This window comes from Dromiciops gliroides, chromosome 3 (genome assembly GCF_019393635.1).
Source record: "Dromiciops gliroides isolate mDroGli1 chromosome 3, mDroGli1.pri, whole genome shotgun sequence".
In the NCBI taxonomy this organism is placed as follows: domain Eukaryota; kingdom Metazoa; phylum Chordata; class Mammalia; order Microbiotheria; family Microbiotheriidae; genus Dromiciops; species Dromiciops gliroides.
Window position 1 is genome coordinate 548,396,047 of NC_057863.1, and position 16,598 is coordinate 548,412,644.

Sequence of the window (16,598 nt, forward strand, 5' to 3'; positions counted from 1 at the left end):
GTTCAAATCCAGCCTCAGACACTTGTTACACTTACTAGCTGTGTGACCCTGGGCAAGTCACTTAACCTTCATTGCCCCACCAAAAAAACAAACAAACCCCAAAACTAAATAGAAATGATTGGAATTATCCACACTGCACCCCTCTGTAATAGCAGATGTTTAAGTAGCTTTATGTTGCTGGGAGTCAAGGCTTAAGCTTGAGTTCTGTCACTGCTCTTGACATGCTGCTCATACCAGGCAAGTCCTTTCCCAACTTGGCTCCTCTGTCTGCTCACCTTTAAAAGGAATGGGTTTGACTAGGTGATCTCTGAGGTCCCTTTTAACTCTCAACCAGTCCATGAATTGGCTTCAGCTTTCACAGGGCTATTAGTGGCACATACATTTATTCTCTGTAAGCAGTAGAATCACCAATTTAGAATTCAGTAAAAAGGTCCTTGAGGATTAATGAAAGATATTTATAAAAGCACTTTGCTTTCTCTAAGGGAATAATCATAATAGCTTGTATTTTTTTATAGCATTCTAAGGTTTGCAAAATGCTGTGCATGTATTATCTCATTGGAAATGTTACTTAGACAATATGTGGTGTCACTGTATATTTAGGAGGAATAGCATTTTAACAAGTTTAAAAGGGCATGTTGCCATCTTATGAATATGTGGGCAGTCTAAACGCAAATAATGATTTTAGAACTTTAAAGGGTTTTCTAATTAAGCTTGCACAATCACCTCATTTTATATATGGGGAAACTGAGACCCTGAGAGAGGGGGTTAGCCCTTGTAAGTTCCTGAAGCCTATGACTAGAGCTCTGATAGCCTGACTCCCAAGCAGGTCATAATTCTCCAGCACTAGACTTTTTCCAGTGTCTTTGGCCATGGAGAATGATAAAATAAAGCAGAACCAGCATTTGAAGAGGTTGAATTGCCATTGGGATATGATCTAATATGTAACTTACTTATATCTAATATATCATTTCTTATGTCATGAATTGTCTTTGGCCCTTACAATAGCAGTCTGGATATTTCAGGTTTGGCTTTTTGATTTTAAAGAACTGTTGTTGTTTTTAACTTTATCAATAAATATGAGCTAAAAGAGGCAGTTAAGGCAGTATGTCGTAGGAAGTGATATTTTTAAAAGATTATTTACATCTATTTCTTTAGTTAAGCACAGTAATTCTGTCCTAAATTTTATGATTTGATGCTTAGAACATAACACACACATATATAAAGTACAAGATATAATTTTGGCCCTGAAAGGGGTCTTAGAGACCATCTAATCTAGTAGATCTCTGCCGTGATCTCATTGTATGACTGGAGAGACATTTTCCCCCTGCAGGGCTCCATTTCTTCATCTTCAGCTATAGAATGAGACCATCAGACTAGATGATCTCCAAAATTGCTTCCAGCTCTAAGATTCTATGATTGTGAGGTCAGAACTGGATCTCCAGCTCTCTCCTGTCTTCTAGTCTCATGCCTTTTTAACTGCCTTGATTCATAACCTCTAGGAAATGCCTTTGAAGAACATTCAGCATCCAGCCTCCGTGCTGGTGTCCTATTGAGGCCACCATCTTTTTCGTCTTAACTCCCCAAGACCCCTCCCTTTCTCATCCCCTCCCCCTGGGCTACTGCAGAGGTTAAAACCTTGTCATGTGTGTGTTCTGTTGCAGACCATCCCTCAGTATTCCATTCCTTGTCACTCCAGCTCCAATGTGGTGGTAGAACCCAGTGGGTTTCTTGAACTCAATAACTTCACTAGTCAACAGCTGGATGAAGACGAGACGGTACTGGAGCAGGACTTGGACAGCAGCACAGAGGAGGGGACAGAACCCAGCCCGTCCCAGAATTCAGCCGAACGGTCCTAGTGTTTTGGACACCAGAGTGCACTTTAAAACCTGCCGGGTTCCCTTCCCAGGTGTCCAGGGAATCCCTTGTATTTTGATGTATAGAGAGCACTTTGCAATTAGTTATGCCGTGGATCCAGAAATGACAGGTGCATTTCACCAAGATGTTGCTGCCAAAGCACCATTTTAAAACTTGAGTTGAAACTCACAAGGGTGGAATGTCCTTTTTTTAAAAAAGAATAAAAGAAAATAAAAAAAGAAAAGGAAAAGGAAAAAATTCAAATTTGCAACAACTTGAGAGCTGATGTTTGAACTTCTCTTGGAATATAACCAGATAGAAAACTTTGTCCAGCAGTGAAGAAAGACTTTTCCTGTTTTTGTTTCTCAGTTGGCATCTGCTAAACAAAACACCATTGGAAAGGACTGTGAATGGACATTGTGTTTTTGGAAAAGCACACCAGGGACAGTTTTAAATCTCAATCAATCTCTCTCTCTCTCACTCTCTCTCTCTCTCTCTCTCTCTCTCTCTCTCTCTCTCTCTCTCTCTTTCTCTCTCTCTCTCTCTCTCTCACACACACACACACACACACACACACACACACACACACACACACACACACACTCTCTCTCTCTCACTCTCAGTCTCTCCCCCCCCCCTTTTTTTTTTATTTTTTTGCAAAGCCCCAGGAAATGTTGAGCTGGTGACAATTTTGCACTTGGCCCAATTCATATTGAATTACTAAAGAACTTTGAAAAATATTAGCACTAAAGTTCTTCTGGGATCCTTAAAAGAGGTTCAGTTATTCACTGTTGGTCACATGTGGATTTGGTGGCTGTCTTTGACACTTGTGTACTTTCACAGGTTGTATGCTAATTTATTTACAAAATAATATTCTTAGAGCCACAGGCAGCACTATTCACTTTCTGTTTAAATGTAAAGATTTCAAAACAGGCCTTGCCCCTTTTGACATACTCCTTTTAACTAGGAACACATTTTTTGAACAAACCTGAGAGAATGTTTCACTGTGATGTGAAGGGAAAGAAACTTTTTGAGCCTAAAGAAAATGTTCGTTCAAATTAGGAAAAATCATAATTATTTACAGGATGAGTTCTTACTGTGAAATTGCACATTTTTATTGAACTAAGGCTTTGGGAAAACACACATACATATGTATACTCATACATTTGCCTCTTTCATGTGGTTGTCTACCCCCTTGTGAATGTACAAATGTTCAGTTGATATTCTAAGCTTACTATGTTTTAAAGGTGTTCTACCTTCTTAGGGCACAGTCTATTCAAGCAATATGTTTGGGTCTTGTGATCACTGTATGTCACAGATAGAAAGGGGGTGGGTGGGGGAGGGAAATGGACTGGAGGGTTAGAGAGTCAGTTTTGACAAGTTGTGGAAAAGGAAACAGTACTTTTCATTTTTTTAAATAATGTAAATAAAATAAGTTTTTAATGGTTTTATATAGATTTCACTATAAATAAGCATTTTAAGACTTTGACAAATTGTTGACCTGTATATACATATATCAGCATAACTGCCCAATTTTTTGGTGCTGAAGTACTGTAAGTAGAATTCATCAGCAGTCTCCTAATTTTTGCGTCTGCATTTTTTTTAAACTGTGATATTGTAGTTAATAAATTCCAACTAAAGGAACACTGAGGATTCAAATACAAGAATTCAGAAGATGTACTGTTTTGTTGGTTTTTTGGTAATGATTGCAGCTATTTCTAATTAAGTAATAATTTGACTTAGTAACCTATAGGTGGAGCTGTTGTATATCATTTAATTGTGTTGACACTAGTCATAAAAAGTCTTTGAAACTGATTCAGCTAAGTGGGAGTTGTGGAACAAGAATTTAGATCTTACGAGTACCAGTCCAGGGCTGTACTGTATCATGTGTAGGTCTTAATTATAGACAACATTAATTGGGTTCTAAAGAATTAATGTAATCTAACATTATCTTCTACTTAAAGTTTAGCCTAATAGATTTCAAATTATTGTTCCATAAATGGAAACACTGTAGGCCATATTTTCTATTTTTCTTAATACTGATATTGTCAAATTAGAATCATTGAACCTTAAAGCTTGAAGAGACCTTAGGATATGGATTATCAGATGGATCATAGAACACAGAATGTTAGTGCTGAAGGGATAGGTTTAGTATTTTTATCAAGACCTTGGAAAAGAGTAAAGGTGTGGTTAGCCTACTGCTCAAATTTTCAGATGATACCAGCAAAAATGCTAACCTTGGACTACAGTGTCTAAACAAATTTGACAGACTCAAACATTTCACTGAATTAAAGATGAAATTTAGTAAGGATCAATGTCAAGTTTTATAGCTGTAAAGTCAGTTTCTTAATTATGAAGTGATGGATTCTTAGGGGGACCAGTCCTCCTGTTCTTTCCCCTGGTAAGATCATATATGGAACTTTGTGTTCAAGTTCCAGCTACAGCATTCAAGGAAGGGCATGGATAAGCTCAAGGGTCACCAGGAAGGTGAAACCCTTCAAGCCTATGTCACACAAGTATTGGCTGAAGGAACCAGGGATCTTTAGCCTGGAGAAAAGAAAGCTGGGGATAGGGGAGGTATGAGAATTTCCCAAAAGACAGTCATGGAAAAGGGATCAGATTTGCTCTCTTTGGCCTCAGGAGGCAAAACAAAGTTATTTTATTTTTGTTAAGTTGTTCTTGACTCTCAGTGACCCCATTTGGGGTTTTCTTGGCAAAGATGCTAGAGCAGTCTGCCATTTCCTTTTCCTGCTCATTTTCTAGATGAGAAAACTGGGGCAAACAGGGTTAAGTGACTTGCCCAGGGTCACACAGCTGGTAATTGTCTGAGGCCAGATTTGAACTCAAGAAGCTGAGTTTTCCTGACTCCTAGCCCAGCATTCTATCCACTGTGCTACCTAGTTGCCCCTAAAACAAAGAATAGTCAATAGAAAAATGGCAATGCCATTTTTAGGCTTGATTTAGGAGAAAACTTGTCAACAATTAGAGTTGTCCCAAAGTGGAATGGGCTCCTCTAGAAGGAACAGATTCCGCCTTGCTGAAAGTCTTTAGGAAAAGCTTGAATGATCACTTGTCTGGGGTATTATAGAACAGGGCTTCTTAAACTTTTTCTACTCATGACCCCTTTTTGCCCAAGAAATTTTTATGCAACTCCAGTATATAGGTCTACATAACTTTTTACTGTTGCCAGATTTTTACAACCCCCACATTCAGTTACATGACCTCATATGGGATCTTGATCCATAGTTTAAGAAGCTTTGTTATAGAAGAGATTTATTTTCATGTATAGGTTGCACTGGATGGCTACTAAGGTCCATTCCAATTCTAAAATTCTATGACTTTAGAAACTTAAGTGTCATCCTTTTACCTCACAGGTCCAGAATAGTGAAAGGAGGTCCTTGGCTAAAATTGTACCCATTAGAGTCAATTACAAAGTTAGGACCAAAATTCAAGTTTTCTCACTCCCAGTCCAGGGTTGGGTTTTTTTGTTTTTGTTTTTTGTTTGTTTGTTTTACCTCTACATGCTGTCAAAGGGGCAGTGTGGAATAGTGGTTAGAATGCTGGACTTGGAGTCAGGAGTATATTCAAATCCTGCCTCAGATACTTAACTAGCTATGTGATCAATGACAAATCATTTCTGTTCTCAGGACCTCAGGTAACTAAAAGTATACATTAGAAAAAAAAGTTGAATATCTCCATTGGGAGAAGGAGTTTACACATTGGGAATTCTTTTTCTAATGAAATCAAAAGTCCATACCCATATATGCACACATATAGGTATCTGTATATATATATATATATATATATATATATATGACATTGATATAGTACTTTTTCTGCATGAAATTCTTAACATGCTTTATTCAGTTCTCATCAGCATTTGAGGTAGGTTGTGTCAAAATTCAAATTCAGGAATAGTGACTGACCTATGTTATTCCCACTATACCCTTCTCTAAGGTCATCCCCTAGGTGACTTTAATCAAGTAGTTTCTTCCCCTTTACAAGGCTATGAAAAGGGAAGTTAACTAGGTTATTTTTAGTACTAACCCATAAATGGACAGACAGTTTTTAAGTCCTAAAAGTGTTTCTGGTTCAACTTTGCCTTGAGTTTGGCATTTCTATTTTTCCCTATAATTCAAAACTCAGATGTTTCCCCCTTTTTTGACTTGAGTACATTTTTGTGTTGATTTATTATTTTTTACTGTGTGGTCTCATGTTTCCCATAGAATCCTAGATCAGAGGGGCTCTTGGAGGGCGTTTCACCCAACTTCCTGTCCAGTGGATCAGTCTCCTCTGTAACATCCCAATGAGTGCTCATTCAGCCTTACTTGACAACGTCTACTGAAGGGGAGCTTACTGTTTCCTGAAGTGACCCCTTCCCTATTTAGACATCTCTGATTATTAGAAAGCCTTTCCTTATATGAAGCAGAACTAGGTTTCTCTCTCACCTCACCTCACCTCACCTCACCTCACCTCACCTCACCTCACCTCACCTCACCTCCCTGCCCCAACGTTGTTCCTAAATTCTGCCCTCTGGGTTGCACAGAACAAGGCTGCTCTCTTCTAGCTGTTTGAAGACAGCAGTCATGTTCCCATCATTCTTTTGAGACTTAGCATTCTCTTTTCCTTCAACTGAACCCTATATAATAACATGTTTTCACAGCCCCCTATTTCCCAACCTAGTCACCCTCTGCACATTTCCCATCTTGTCATAGCTCTACCTCAAATTTAGTCTTAGAATTGTACCCACTACTCCAGATAAGGTCTGACTGTACCTAAGGATTTTCTGAGAAGTGTTATCAACCTGATGGAGAGTCTTGCTTTTTGTAAGAAGTTGCTGCAAATTAGATTTGTTTTTTTCTTTATTCTATGTAACTTTCTTCTCATTCCCTCTGTACCTCACTATGGATTAAGGACTTGTTTTGAGTCTGTCCTTAGGAAGAATGAAACCTCCATCACTTGACTAGGGAACTTTTATGAAAGTTATTTGTACTTAGCACAGTAGTGCTGCTTTCACTACTCTCTATTCCTATTCTTTTTTCCCCAGAATCCTAGCATTGGGTGGTGCAGTGAAAAGAATGCTGGTTTTGGAATCAGAGAACCTGAGTTCTGATCCCAGATCTTCCACTGTTATTACTTGTGTGACCCTGAGTGAGTCACCTCGCCTAATCTGGACTTGAGTATCTCAGCTGTAAAATGAATGTGTTGGTTAAGTTTCCATTCTAACTGATCCTATGATCTTACATTTAAACCTAGGAGATGTCTTAGAGGTCCTCTAGTCCAAAAACCTTGTTTTACAGATACACCAGCCTTTGAAGGATGGGTAGGATTTCAGCAAGTAGAGATAGAAGTAGGGGGTTTTCCAATCCTGGGAAATGGCATAGACTTGAGAGATTAGAAAGTGTGGGATGTATTTGGAAAGTATAGAAGTCTCATTTAGGTGGAGCTTATGAAAAGGAGCAATATGAGAGAAGACAACAAAAGATCCTAGGATTTAGATCTGGAAGGGTCCTTAGATCCAGTCTACCCCCTTCCATCCTCATGTGACAAGGTGAGGAAACTGAGACTCAGGGATGGAAAGTGAATTACATGGTCACCCCAGAAGAAAGCATCCAGGTTTCACATCCTGGAGTAAGGTCCTTACTCTTAAGTCCAATTGTCTCTCCATTCTGTCACACTTCTATTTTGGGGAAGGCTTTAAATGCCAGAATAAGGAGTTTGAACTTGATATGTGGACCCAGAGGGATCTGGTTTTGCTTGACTAGGAGAGGTGTGATAAGGACGTGATTTGAGCACAGGAGTGAGTTTGTGAATAGAGAGGAAGGGGTGAATGTGAGAGATATGGCAGGAGGTAGTATTATTGACAGGCTTTGGAATCTGGAGAGAGGGCAAGGGAGAGTCCAAGATGAGAGATGAAAGGCTCATGCCTATGTAACAGGGAATATGGCCGTGTCATTAGCAGAAACAAGTCAAGAAAAATAGGTATGGGGGAGGGGGGGGGGAAGAGATGATCAGACAGTCAACATTTATTAAGCACCTACTACATGCATGTGTGTACTACCTACTCAGATACTGTGCTAAGTGCTGCGGATACAAAAAGAGGAAAAAGTCCCTGCTTTCAAAGAGTTTGAAATCTAATGGAATACAACATGCAAATACATACAACACAAGCTATATACAAGATAAATGGGAAGTAATTAACAGAGGGAAGACACTGGAATTTAGAGGGGGTTGGGAAAGCCTTCCTGTAGAAGGTAGAATTTTGATTGGGACTTTAAAGAAGCCAGGGAGGTCAGTAGTCAGAGTGGAGATGGGGAGAGCATTCCAGGCATGGGGGACAGCCAGATGACAAATGTGCTGTGTGACATGTAGAATTTGAATATATTATTTTGTCCCAGTGATGACTGTTTCTAGTCTTTAAAACATGTGCTCAGGCAGAGATTGACTATAGACTTAGAGAATCTTTGAATTGGAAGGGAAGAGAATAAGCATTTACCAGACACTCTGCTAAGCACTTTAGCAATATTATCTCAGATCTTCACAACAACCCTATGAGATAGGTGCTGTTATTATCTCCATTTTACAATTGAGGAAACTGAGGCAAATAGGTTAAGTGATTTGCTCAAAGTCATGTAGCAAGTAAATATCTAAGATCTTTATCACTCCTAGTCCAGTGTGCTCTATCCATTGCTCCATCCAGCTGAACCCAGGGTCTGATCCTTACTAAATCAGGAAGTCTCTTCCTTGTTTTTCTTTTAGTAAATAAAGCTAAGTCTCTGGGGATGCTTAAATTGCAAAAGTAAATTACAGTGAATTAGGAAAATAAGGTGTTTAACCAACAAAGATTCTGATCAGATAAAAATTTTTATTTGATTTCCCAAGTACTTATTTAAAAAGAGAATTCGTCATTGAAATAATAAATTCACTGTCCATTCAATATTTATTACCTGTTATATAAAGAGCTCCATGCTAGACATTGCAGAAGCTAGAGATAATAATACAAACTCCCATTTCTCTAGTGCTCTTAAGGTCTACAAAATGCTTTCATTGCAATAACCTTTATTTAAGGATGAGAAACTGGGGCTTTGAGGTAAAAAATTAGTCCAGGATCACAAACCTTGCAAATATCTGAGCTGAGTGAGTCTTGGACCCCAACCTCCTGACTCTTTCAAGTCCAGGACTCTTAAAATGATAGCACATAGATGGATAAGTGTGGAGGTTTCAAGATCAGGCTGGATTTAACTAAACCCTTGTTCTCAAAGAGTTTATAGTTTGAAAAGGAAGATAAGACATGGATAGATAGAACAACTCAATGCCTATGATGCTGTTTTTCAAAGTGCTTTCCTGATGAGGTAGGTGGTACAAGCATTATTGTCCTAATTCAATACATGAGAAAAGAGACTATCGGTGGCTAAGAGACTTCTGGACCATCACACATACTTGTTGTCTGATGGAGAATTCAAATTCAGTTCTCCTCATTCCATGTCCCATCGTCAACCTATATATCAGGCTCAAATTCAAATTGAAATATGGTAGGTGCCCAAAGAAGTAAAAATGTCAGAAGAAAGAGATCAAGTAACATTGTGTTCAGCTGTAAGTCAGGAGACCTGAATTCAAATCCTCCTACTGTGTAATTGAAAGCAAATAACTCCTTTTTTTTTAATCTGTAAAATGGAGATAATACCTGCACCTTATAGTTTATAGGGTTTTATTGATAAGAAAGTGTATTATAACTCTTAAAGAGCTGTAGAAATATGAGTAATTGATGGTTGGCACCTGACAGGAGTGTGTGTGGAGGGGAAGATGGGATAAAGGTCATCATGGAAGCAAGGATGGGGAACACCTTGTCAGAGGTATAAGTAGAAAGCTAGAAATTTTTGTCCACACAGTAAGTGACACAAAGTATGCCCTTAGTTGAGCTACAGAGGAGACAGACTCTAAGATACTTGATTGGGGAATGCTGCTAGGGAAGCCACTCCACTGAGAGTTGGGGGTCAAGACGAAGAAGTGGGGAAGTTCTTATCCTGGTTGGTAGCTCACTATTTTAACTAAACATTTTGGTCACCTAGGTGCACTTTGGTTTCTATGCTGCTGAAGTACTTCAAGTGTGATTGGTACTTCTTCATTCTAAGGCAAAATTGTGGTCATTCTATCTTAAATGAGATCAGTATTCATTCTGAAAATCTGACTTACCTACACAGGAAAAACCAAGTGGATGAAGAATGCCTATTGTCCAGAATGATAGACAGTTGTGAATGGATAGCCTTTAGAGCTTCTCTATCAGAAAATATCTCCTGGACACTAAAAACAGGCAAAGAATTGGGCCACAAATTAAATAGGAGAATGGCTGAATGTTATTCATTCAGATTGCATTTGAGAAGTTTCCAAATTTTTAAAATAACCCTGAGCTTCTCTTTGAAACAAAGGCCCATCCTTCTAACATATTCTTCTAATGATGTTGTAGGGCTGCTTTATAGGCAAAAGATTAAAGGGTGTAAGATGTTCAGAGAAGGCTAGTACCTCTGATATGAGGGTTGCCAATCCCTTTTCAGGGCTGCTCATCCACCTTTGGTGTCCACATACTTCACCCATTACCTGTGGCTCCAAGAAACTAGCATGCACAAATGTCCACACCCTGGTAAACCATTTTGGCAGATGAAGCTAAACCAGGTGGAGGGTAACCTAAGGGTCTCAAACCCATTAGTAAGTTCTGGATACCTACCCCATGGCATGTGAAGACTTCTCCTGGCAGAATGGGCAGATGAGAACAGTTTGTTCCAATCACCATGAAGGCGATAGAAGCAGACCCTATGGAGCACTCAGACCTTGGTCAGACATCAAAGATGTCAACATCATCTATTGCATCCCAAGCCATGGAAAGTTGTCTTGACTTTTTCTTGCCACTCGACTGTGATGACTGGAAGAGTGAGACCAACAGCTTTGTGCAACTGTCTCACTTAAGTCCGGTCACCCATACCATTTTACCATTTTTACCTATCTCAAAGTCCTGTGACAACAGGTAAGTGATGAAGCAGCAGGTGTTGGGAGTTGTAGTCACAACCCTGCACACAGGCAACCCAGCCCATAGGGTGGTCTTACTGGACTGAAGCAGCAGTGAGATTCAGCAGCCCCCTGGGTGTCTGAGCAGTCCCCGTAAAGGACTTCACTATTCACCTCCTGACACTAGGAAGAGACTAGAAAAGGTCCCCTACACATTGTCTCCACCCAACCCTGCTTGTCAGGGCATGGAGGGATCCCACCCTGTGGTAGAAACACCAAAAAAAGTACTTATACTTATGGACAACAGTAAATCTAATAGATCTGAAAAGTGAACAGCTCTTGTGAGAGAACTCAGCCGGTGTTGCATCTAAATAGCAGCCCTGAGTGAAAAAAGGCTGGCAAACAAAGGCCAGCTTACTGAAGTCAGAGCTGGATACCTGTTTTTCTGGAGTGGCCTCAGTGAAGGGGAGCACCGTGAAGCTGGTGTAGGTTTTGCAATCAAAATTAATCTCATCAACAAACTGGTACGCTTACCAAAAGGAGTGAACGACAGACTCATGACAATGTGATTGCCACTTGCAGGAAAACACTACCCCACTCTCATCAGTGTCTGTGCTCCCACCATGACAAATCCTGATGAGGTCAAAGAAAATGTTATCAAGACCTGGAGATCCTTATCATCAATATGCCAAAAGAGGACAAGCTTATAATCCTGGGTGAGCTAAATACCAGAGTGGGCACAAACTATCAGACATGACAAGGAGTCCTTGGGAGGAAGGAAGTCAGAAACAGTGACAAGCAACAGTCACTTAGTACTGAAGACTTGTGCATCTCATGACCTCTTTACCAACACTGCCTTCCATTTACATAAATACAACAAAACTTCACGAATGCACCCTCAAAACTAACATTGACATTTAATAGACTATGTCATTGTAAAGAGAAGAGTCAGGATGTGAGAGTGAGGAGGGAAATGTGTGGCACAAAGTCCTGGACCAATCACAGATTTTTTTCTCTCCAAGTTAAACATTCACATTCAACAAAAGTGGTGGCCCCAAGGCAAGACAACTGCCAGAACACTTAATGTCCACAGATTAGTGTGCTTTTCCCAGCATGAGCAGTTTGTTGCTAACTTGGAAGGAAAGCTGAGCCAACACATGCTTGACAACAATGGAGAAGAAAAAGAGCAGGCAGCTTTCAAGAGATTTGGTGTATAAAGCATCTCATTTGCTCATCTGGGCCAGAACACTCACAAACATCAAGATTTATTTGATGAAAATGGTAGGGAAATTCAGAAGCCGCTAAACAAAAAACAAAAACTCCACTGAGTTTGCCAGTCAGCCAATTCATCTGTGTCTAAGAAGGCAGTATTTAATTCCATCAAAAGTAAAGTGCAAGTGAAGCTTGGGCAGCTAGGTGGTACATTGAATAGAGCACTGGCCCTGAAGTTACGAGGACCTAAGTTCAAATCTCACCTCTGACTCTTACTAGCTGAATGATCCTGGGTAAGTCACTTAACCCCAATTGCCTTAAACATCCTGGGCCATGTCGTCCTCATACATACATACATACATACATACATACATACATACATACATACATATATGCCACTGGACCCAGATAGCTCTGGAGGAGGGTGAGGTTGGTGACCTTGTATAGCTCTCCCTCACTTAAATCCAATTCAGTGCAAGTCATCACATCAGGATGATGTCATGGTTCTCCTCGAGAATGAAGGACAAACAACAACAGGAAGGCAAGTGAAGCTTAGAGAAATTCATGATTCTTGGGTCAGTAAGAAGGCAGATGAATTTCAGTTTTGCGCTGATAGTAGCAATTCAAAGTACTTTTATAATGCTAGAAGGCTATTTATGGGCCAAAGACATATGGTGCATCTCAACTGCTCAATGCAAATGGAACCACATTGATTAGTGATAAGGACATGATCCTTGAGAGATGGACTGAACACTTCCATAATTTTCTCAACAGACCATCCTCAATCAGTGCTCAGTCCCTTGACCAGATATCTCAAGCTTAAGTCAATCCCTTTCTAGTCAAACTTTCAACTGAAGAAGAGATTTTGAAAGCCAAAGGGTTCACTGTATGGCAAAACACTTGATGTTAATTCTATTTCAGTTGAGATTTACATGGCCCTGGGAGTCCACTGCTCTTGTAAAAGCTTTTGTAAAAGCTGATGGAAATTTTCTGGGTTACATGGCAGAGGAGGTTATCCCCTAAGGAGGTCAAGGATGCCTCCATTGTTAGATTTTTCTGGAACAGTCACAGGGTGGTCTCCCTCTTAATCACTTCTGGCTAGATTCTTGCCAGAATCCTCCTTAATAAGCTGATCCTTCATCTACCTGAGAGCCAGTATGGCTTCAGGAAGGGCGATGGAATGTTAACATGGTGTCTGCTGTCCAACAACTCCAGGAAAAATGCCAGGAGAAGACTAGAAGTCTGTACACAATATCTGTTAATCTAATCAAGGTCTTTGATACTGTCACTCATGAAGGCTTGTAGAAAATTTTGGCAAAATTTCGTTTCCTGGAGAAGTATGTCAATTATATGACGGTATGCTTGCACGGGTTCTGGATGATGGACAATGCTTTCGTGCTCTCCCAGTTACCAATGGACTGAAGCAGAGCTGTGAACTTGCCCCCATGCTTTTTTTTTTTAATTATAAAAGTATTTTATTATTTTCCAGTTACATGTAGAGATAGTTTTCAACATTTGTTTTTATAAGATTTCTCATTTCAAATTTTTCTTCCCCCCTTCCCAAGACAGCAAGTAATCTGATATAGGTTATATATGAACAATAACATTAAACATTTCTGCATTAGTCTTACTGTGAAAGAAGAATCAGAGCAAAAAGGAAAAACCTCAAAAAAGAAAAACAACGGCACAAAAACCAAAAATAGTATGGTTCAATCTGCATCCATATTCCACAGTTCTTTTTTTTTCTGGATTTGGAGAGCATTTTCCATGATGACTCCTTTGGAACTAACTTATATTGCTGAGAAGAATCAAGTCTATCACAGTTGATCAACACATAATGTTGATGATACTGTGTACAATGTTCTCCTGATTCTGCTCATCTCATTCATCATCAGCCCACTGGAGACCCTCCAGGTTTCTCTGAAATCTGCTTGCTCATCATTTCTCACAGCTGTGAGAAATTACATTACATTACATTACATTAAATTACATTATATTCATATACCGCAACTTGTTCAGCCATTCCCCAATTGATGGACAACCCCTCAATTTCCAATTCCTTGCAACCACAAAAAGAGTAGCTATAAATATTTTTGTACATGTGGGTCCTTTTCCCTTTTTTATGATCTCTTTAGGGAAAAGACCTAATACTGGTATTGCTGGGTCAAAGGGTATGCACAGCTTTATAGCCCTTTGGGCATAGTTCCAAACTGCTCTCCAGAATGGTTGGATCAGTTCACAGCTCCACCAACAATGCATTAGTGTTCCAATTTTTCCACAGCTTCTCCAATATTTATTATTTTCCTTTTTTTGTCATATTAGCCAATCTGATAGGTGTCAGGTGGTACCTCAGAGTTGTTTTAATTTGCATTTCTCTAATCAATAGTGATTTAGAGCATTTTTTCATATGGCAATGGACAGCTTTGATTTCTGCATCAGAAAATTGCCTGTTCATATCCTTTGAGCAGCCCCCATGCTTTTTAACATGATGTTTTTAGCCATATAGGATACCTTCAGTTGAGAACAAAAACAGCATCAAAATCAGCTACTGCATTAACGGTAAATTATTTAACTTGAAAAGGCTACAAGCTAAGACTAAAGTGGAGGGAGAGTTGGTTCATGACTTTATTCAAAGATGATTGTGCACTCAGTGCAGCCTCTGGGGCTGAGATGCAACAAAGTATGGATCCAGTCTCTGCTGCTTTTGCTAATTTTGGCCTAACAACAGCAAGAAAAAAAGAGGTTCTTCACCAGCCAGCACCACACCATCCATCTGTGGAACCATTGGTTATTGGAAATGGAGAAATTTTGAATGCTTGTGAATAAGTTTACTTACCTTATTTTCCAGGAATGTACACATAGATGATGAGGTTGACACACATTAGGAGAGGTAGGTCAATGTTTGGGAGACTCCAAAGAAAAGTGTGGGAGAGAAGCTGTATCAGACTGCCTACCAAACTAAAGATGTATAGAGCCATCCTGATTGTTGTATCCCTGTGAAACCTGGAGAGTATGCCAGCATAATGTCAAGAAACTGAATCGCTTCCATTTGAGTTCTTAGGAAGATTCCGAAAATCACCTGGCAATAAGGCACTGGACACAGAGGTCCTTTATCAAACTAAACTGCCAAGCATCGAAACTCTACTGCAGAGAATACAATGCCAATAGGCTGGCCACATTGTTTGAGTACCAAACATATGCTTGCCTATTTTATGGAGAACTCACACAAGGCAAGCACTCACAGGCAGGTCAGAAGAAGCGATATAAGAACACTCTCAAGGTCTCTCTGAAATACTTTGGAATCAATTATGAAACATGGGAGACTTCTCAGCTATTAAATACCAAAACATTTATTGAGGGCATATTCTAAATGTTGTGAAAAACTTGTGGAAGATCTTTCTAAAATATACAAGTTGTAGGCATTAAAATTAGCCCCAGGCTCCCCGAGCAGAGCTGCCCATCCCCCTCCATTTCAGCTTTGGGGGGCTTCTGAGCCGTGGCTAAACTGTGCCTATGAAAAGCCCTGGACGTGGCATATCACGGCCCGTGTGCACAGCGCAGAGTCCACGAAAAACTGGAGGACACCGGGGTTTTGCTTCACCCAGCCCCCAGCTCCGGGCACATGCAGCACGGGGCTGGGCCAGCCCAAATTTCACCTGAGAGAGGAGGTTAATAAAAAGAGACAGAGGGAGTTAGGGGCTTTTCAGGGTCGTCATTACGGGATGGAGAAAGAGCTAGTGAGAAGGTAGAGCGATGCCAGAGGAACGAGGACACTAAGGGGCTTTTCAGGGGGATCGAAAAAGTGAAGGGGGCTTGGAGTGAGAAGAAAGGAGTGGAGCAGTGAAGCAGAGAAGTTAGATGGTAAGGGGGGATGCTAGAAGGAGGTCAGTCAGTACAAGGCCTCTAAGGAGACTGAGGAACAGTACAGAAAGAAAGGAGAGACTCGACTTGGGGGTAATAAGCACAAGCAGCTGCTGCAACAAGTTAGGTCATATAACTTTGCATTTCTTTACCCTTATCTCTTACATTTATTTTTATAAATAAGCCCTGCTTTGATTAATTAAAAGAGGTGTTTGCTTATCAATTTGGGAGAAGCAGTTGTAGGGGAATTTTAAAGGGCCCTAACTAAATAGCCAGCCAGTCAAAAGTCCACAGATTAGGCCCCCAGTCAGTTAATAATATTTTTACATTTGAATGGCGACTGCAGCAGGACTTACGACCCAATTATAATTTTTCTTATAGATATAATTTTTCATATAGCCCACAGTTATAAAATTTACAGATTAGGATAAGTTAATTTTTTTTTTTTACAAAGTGTGTCCCACAGAACACAACCCACACTATAATTTCAGTTTAATTTAATGTTGATCAGTACCCAACCAGCATTATAATTTCCTTAAAGTCAGGAAGACACAAGCAAACTTCACCTTGAGATGACTGTCACTCTATATAATAACCTGGTATAATAACAATTACAATACTATCTAAATTAATCTACAAGTTTAATACTATATCAATTAAGCTTAATACCA

At 39.8% G+C, this 16,598-nt stretch overlaps 1 protein-coding gene across 7 annotated transcripts in view; it reads left to right on the top strand.

Annotated features, from left to right (window-relative positions):
* EMSY (EMSY transcriptional repressor, BRCA2 interacting) overlaps positions 1-3,532 on the top strand; it is a 100,073-nt gene extending 96,541 nt beyond the window's left edge. For all 7 annotated transcript variants that reach the window (XM_043995720.1, XM_043995716.1, XM_043995722.1 and 4 more), the window contains one exon: positions 1,662-3,532. In XM_043995720.1, coding sequence (XP_043851655.1) covers positions 1,662-1,856 — 195 coding nt within the window. In that variant the 3' untranslated portion in view covers positions 1,857-3,532. The remainder of the gene's footprint in view (positions 1-1,661) is intronic.
* The last annotated feature ends 13,066 nt before the right edge of the window (positions 3,533-16,598 follow it).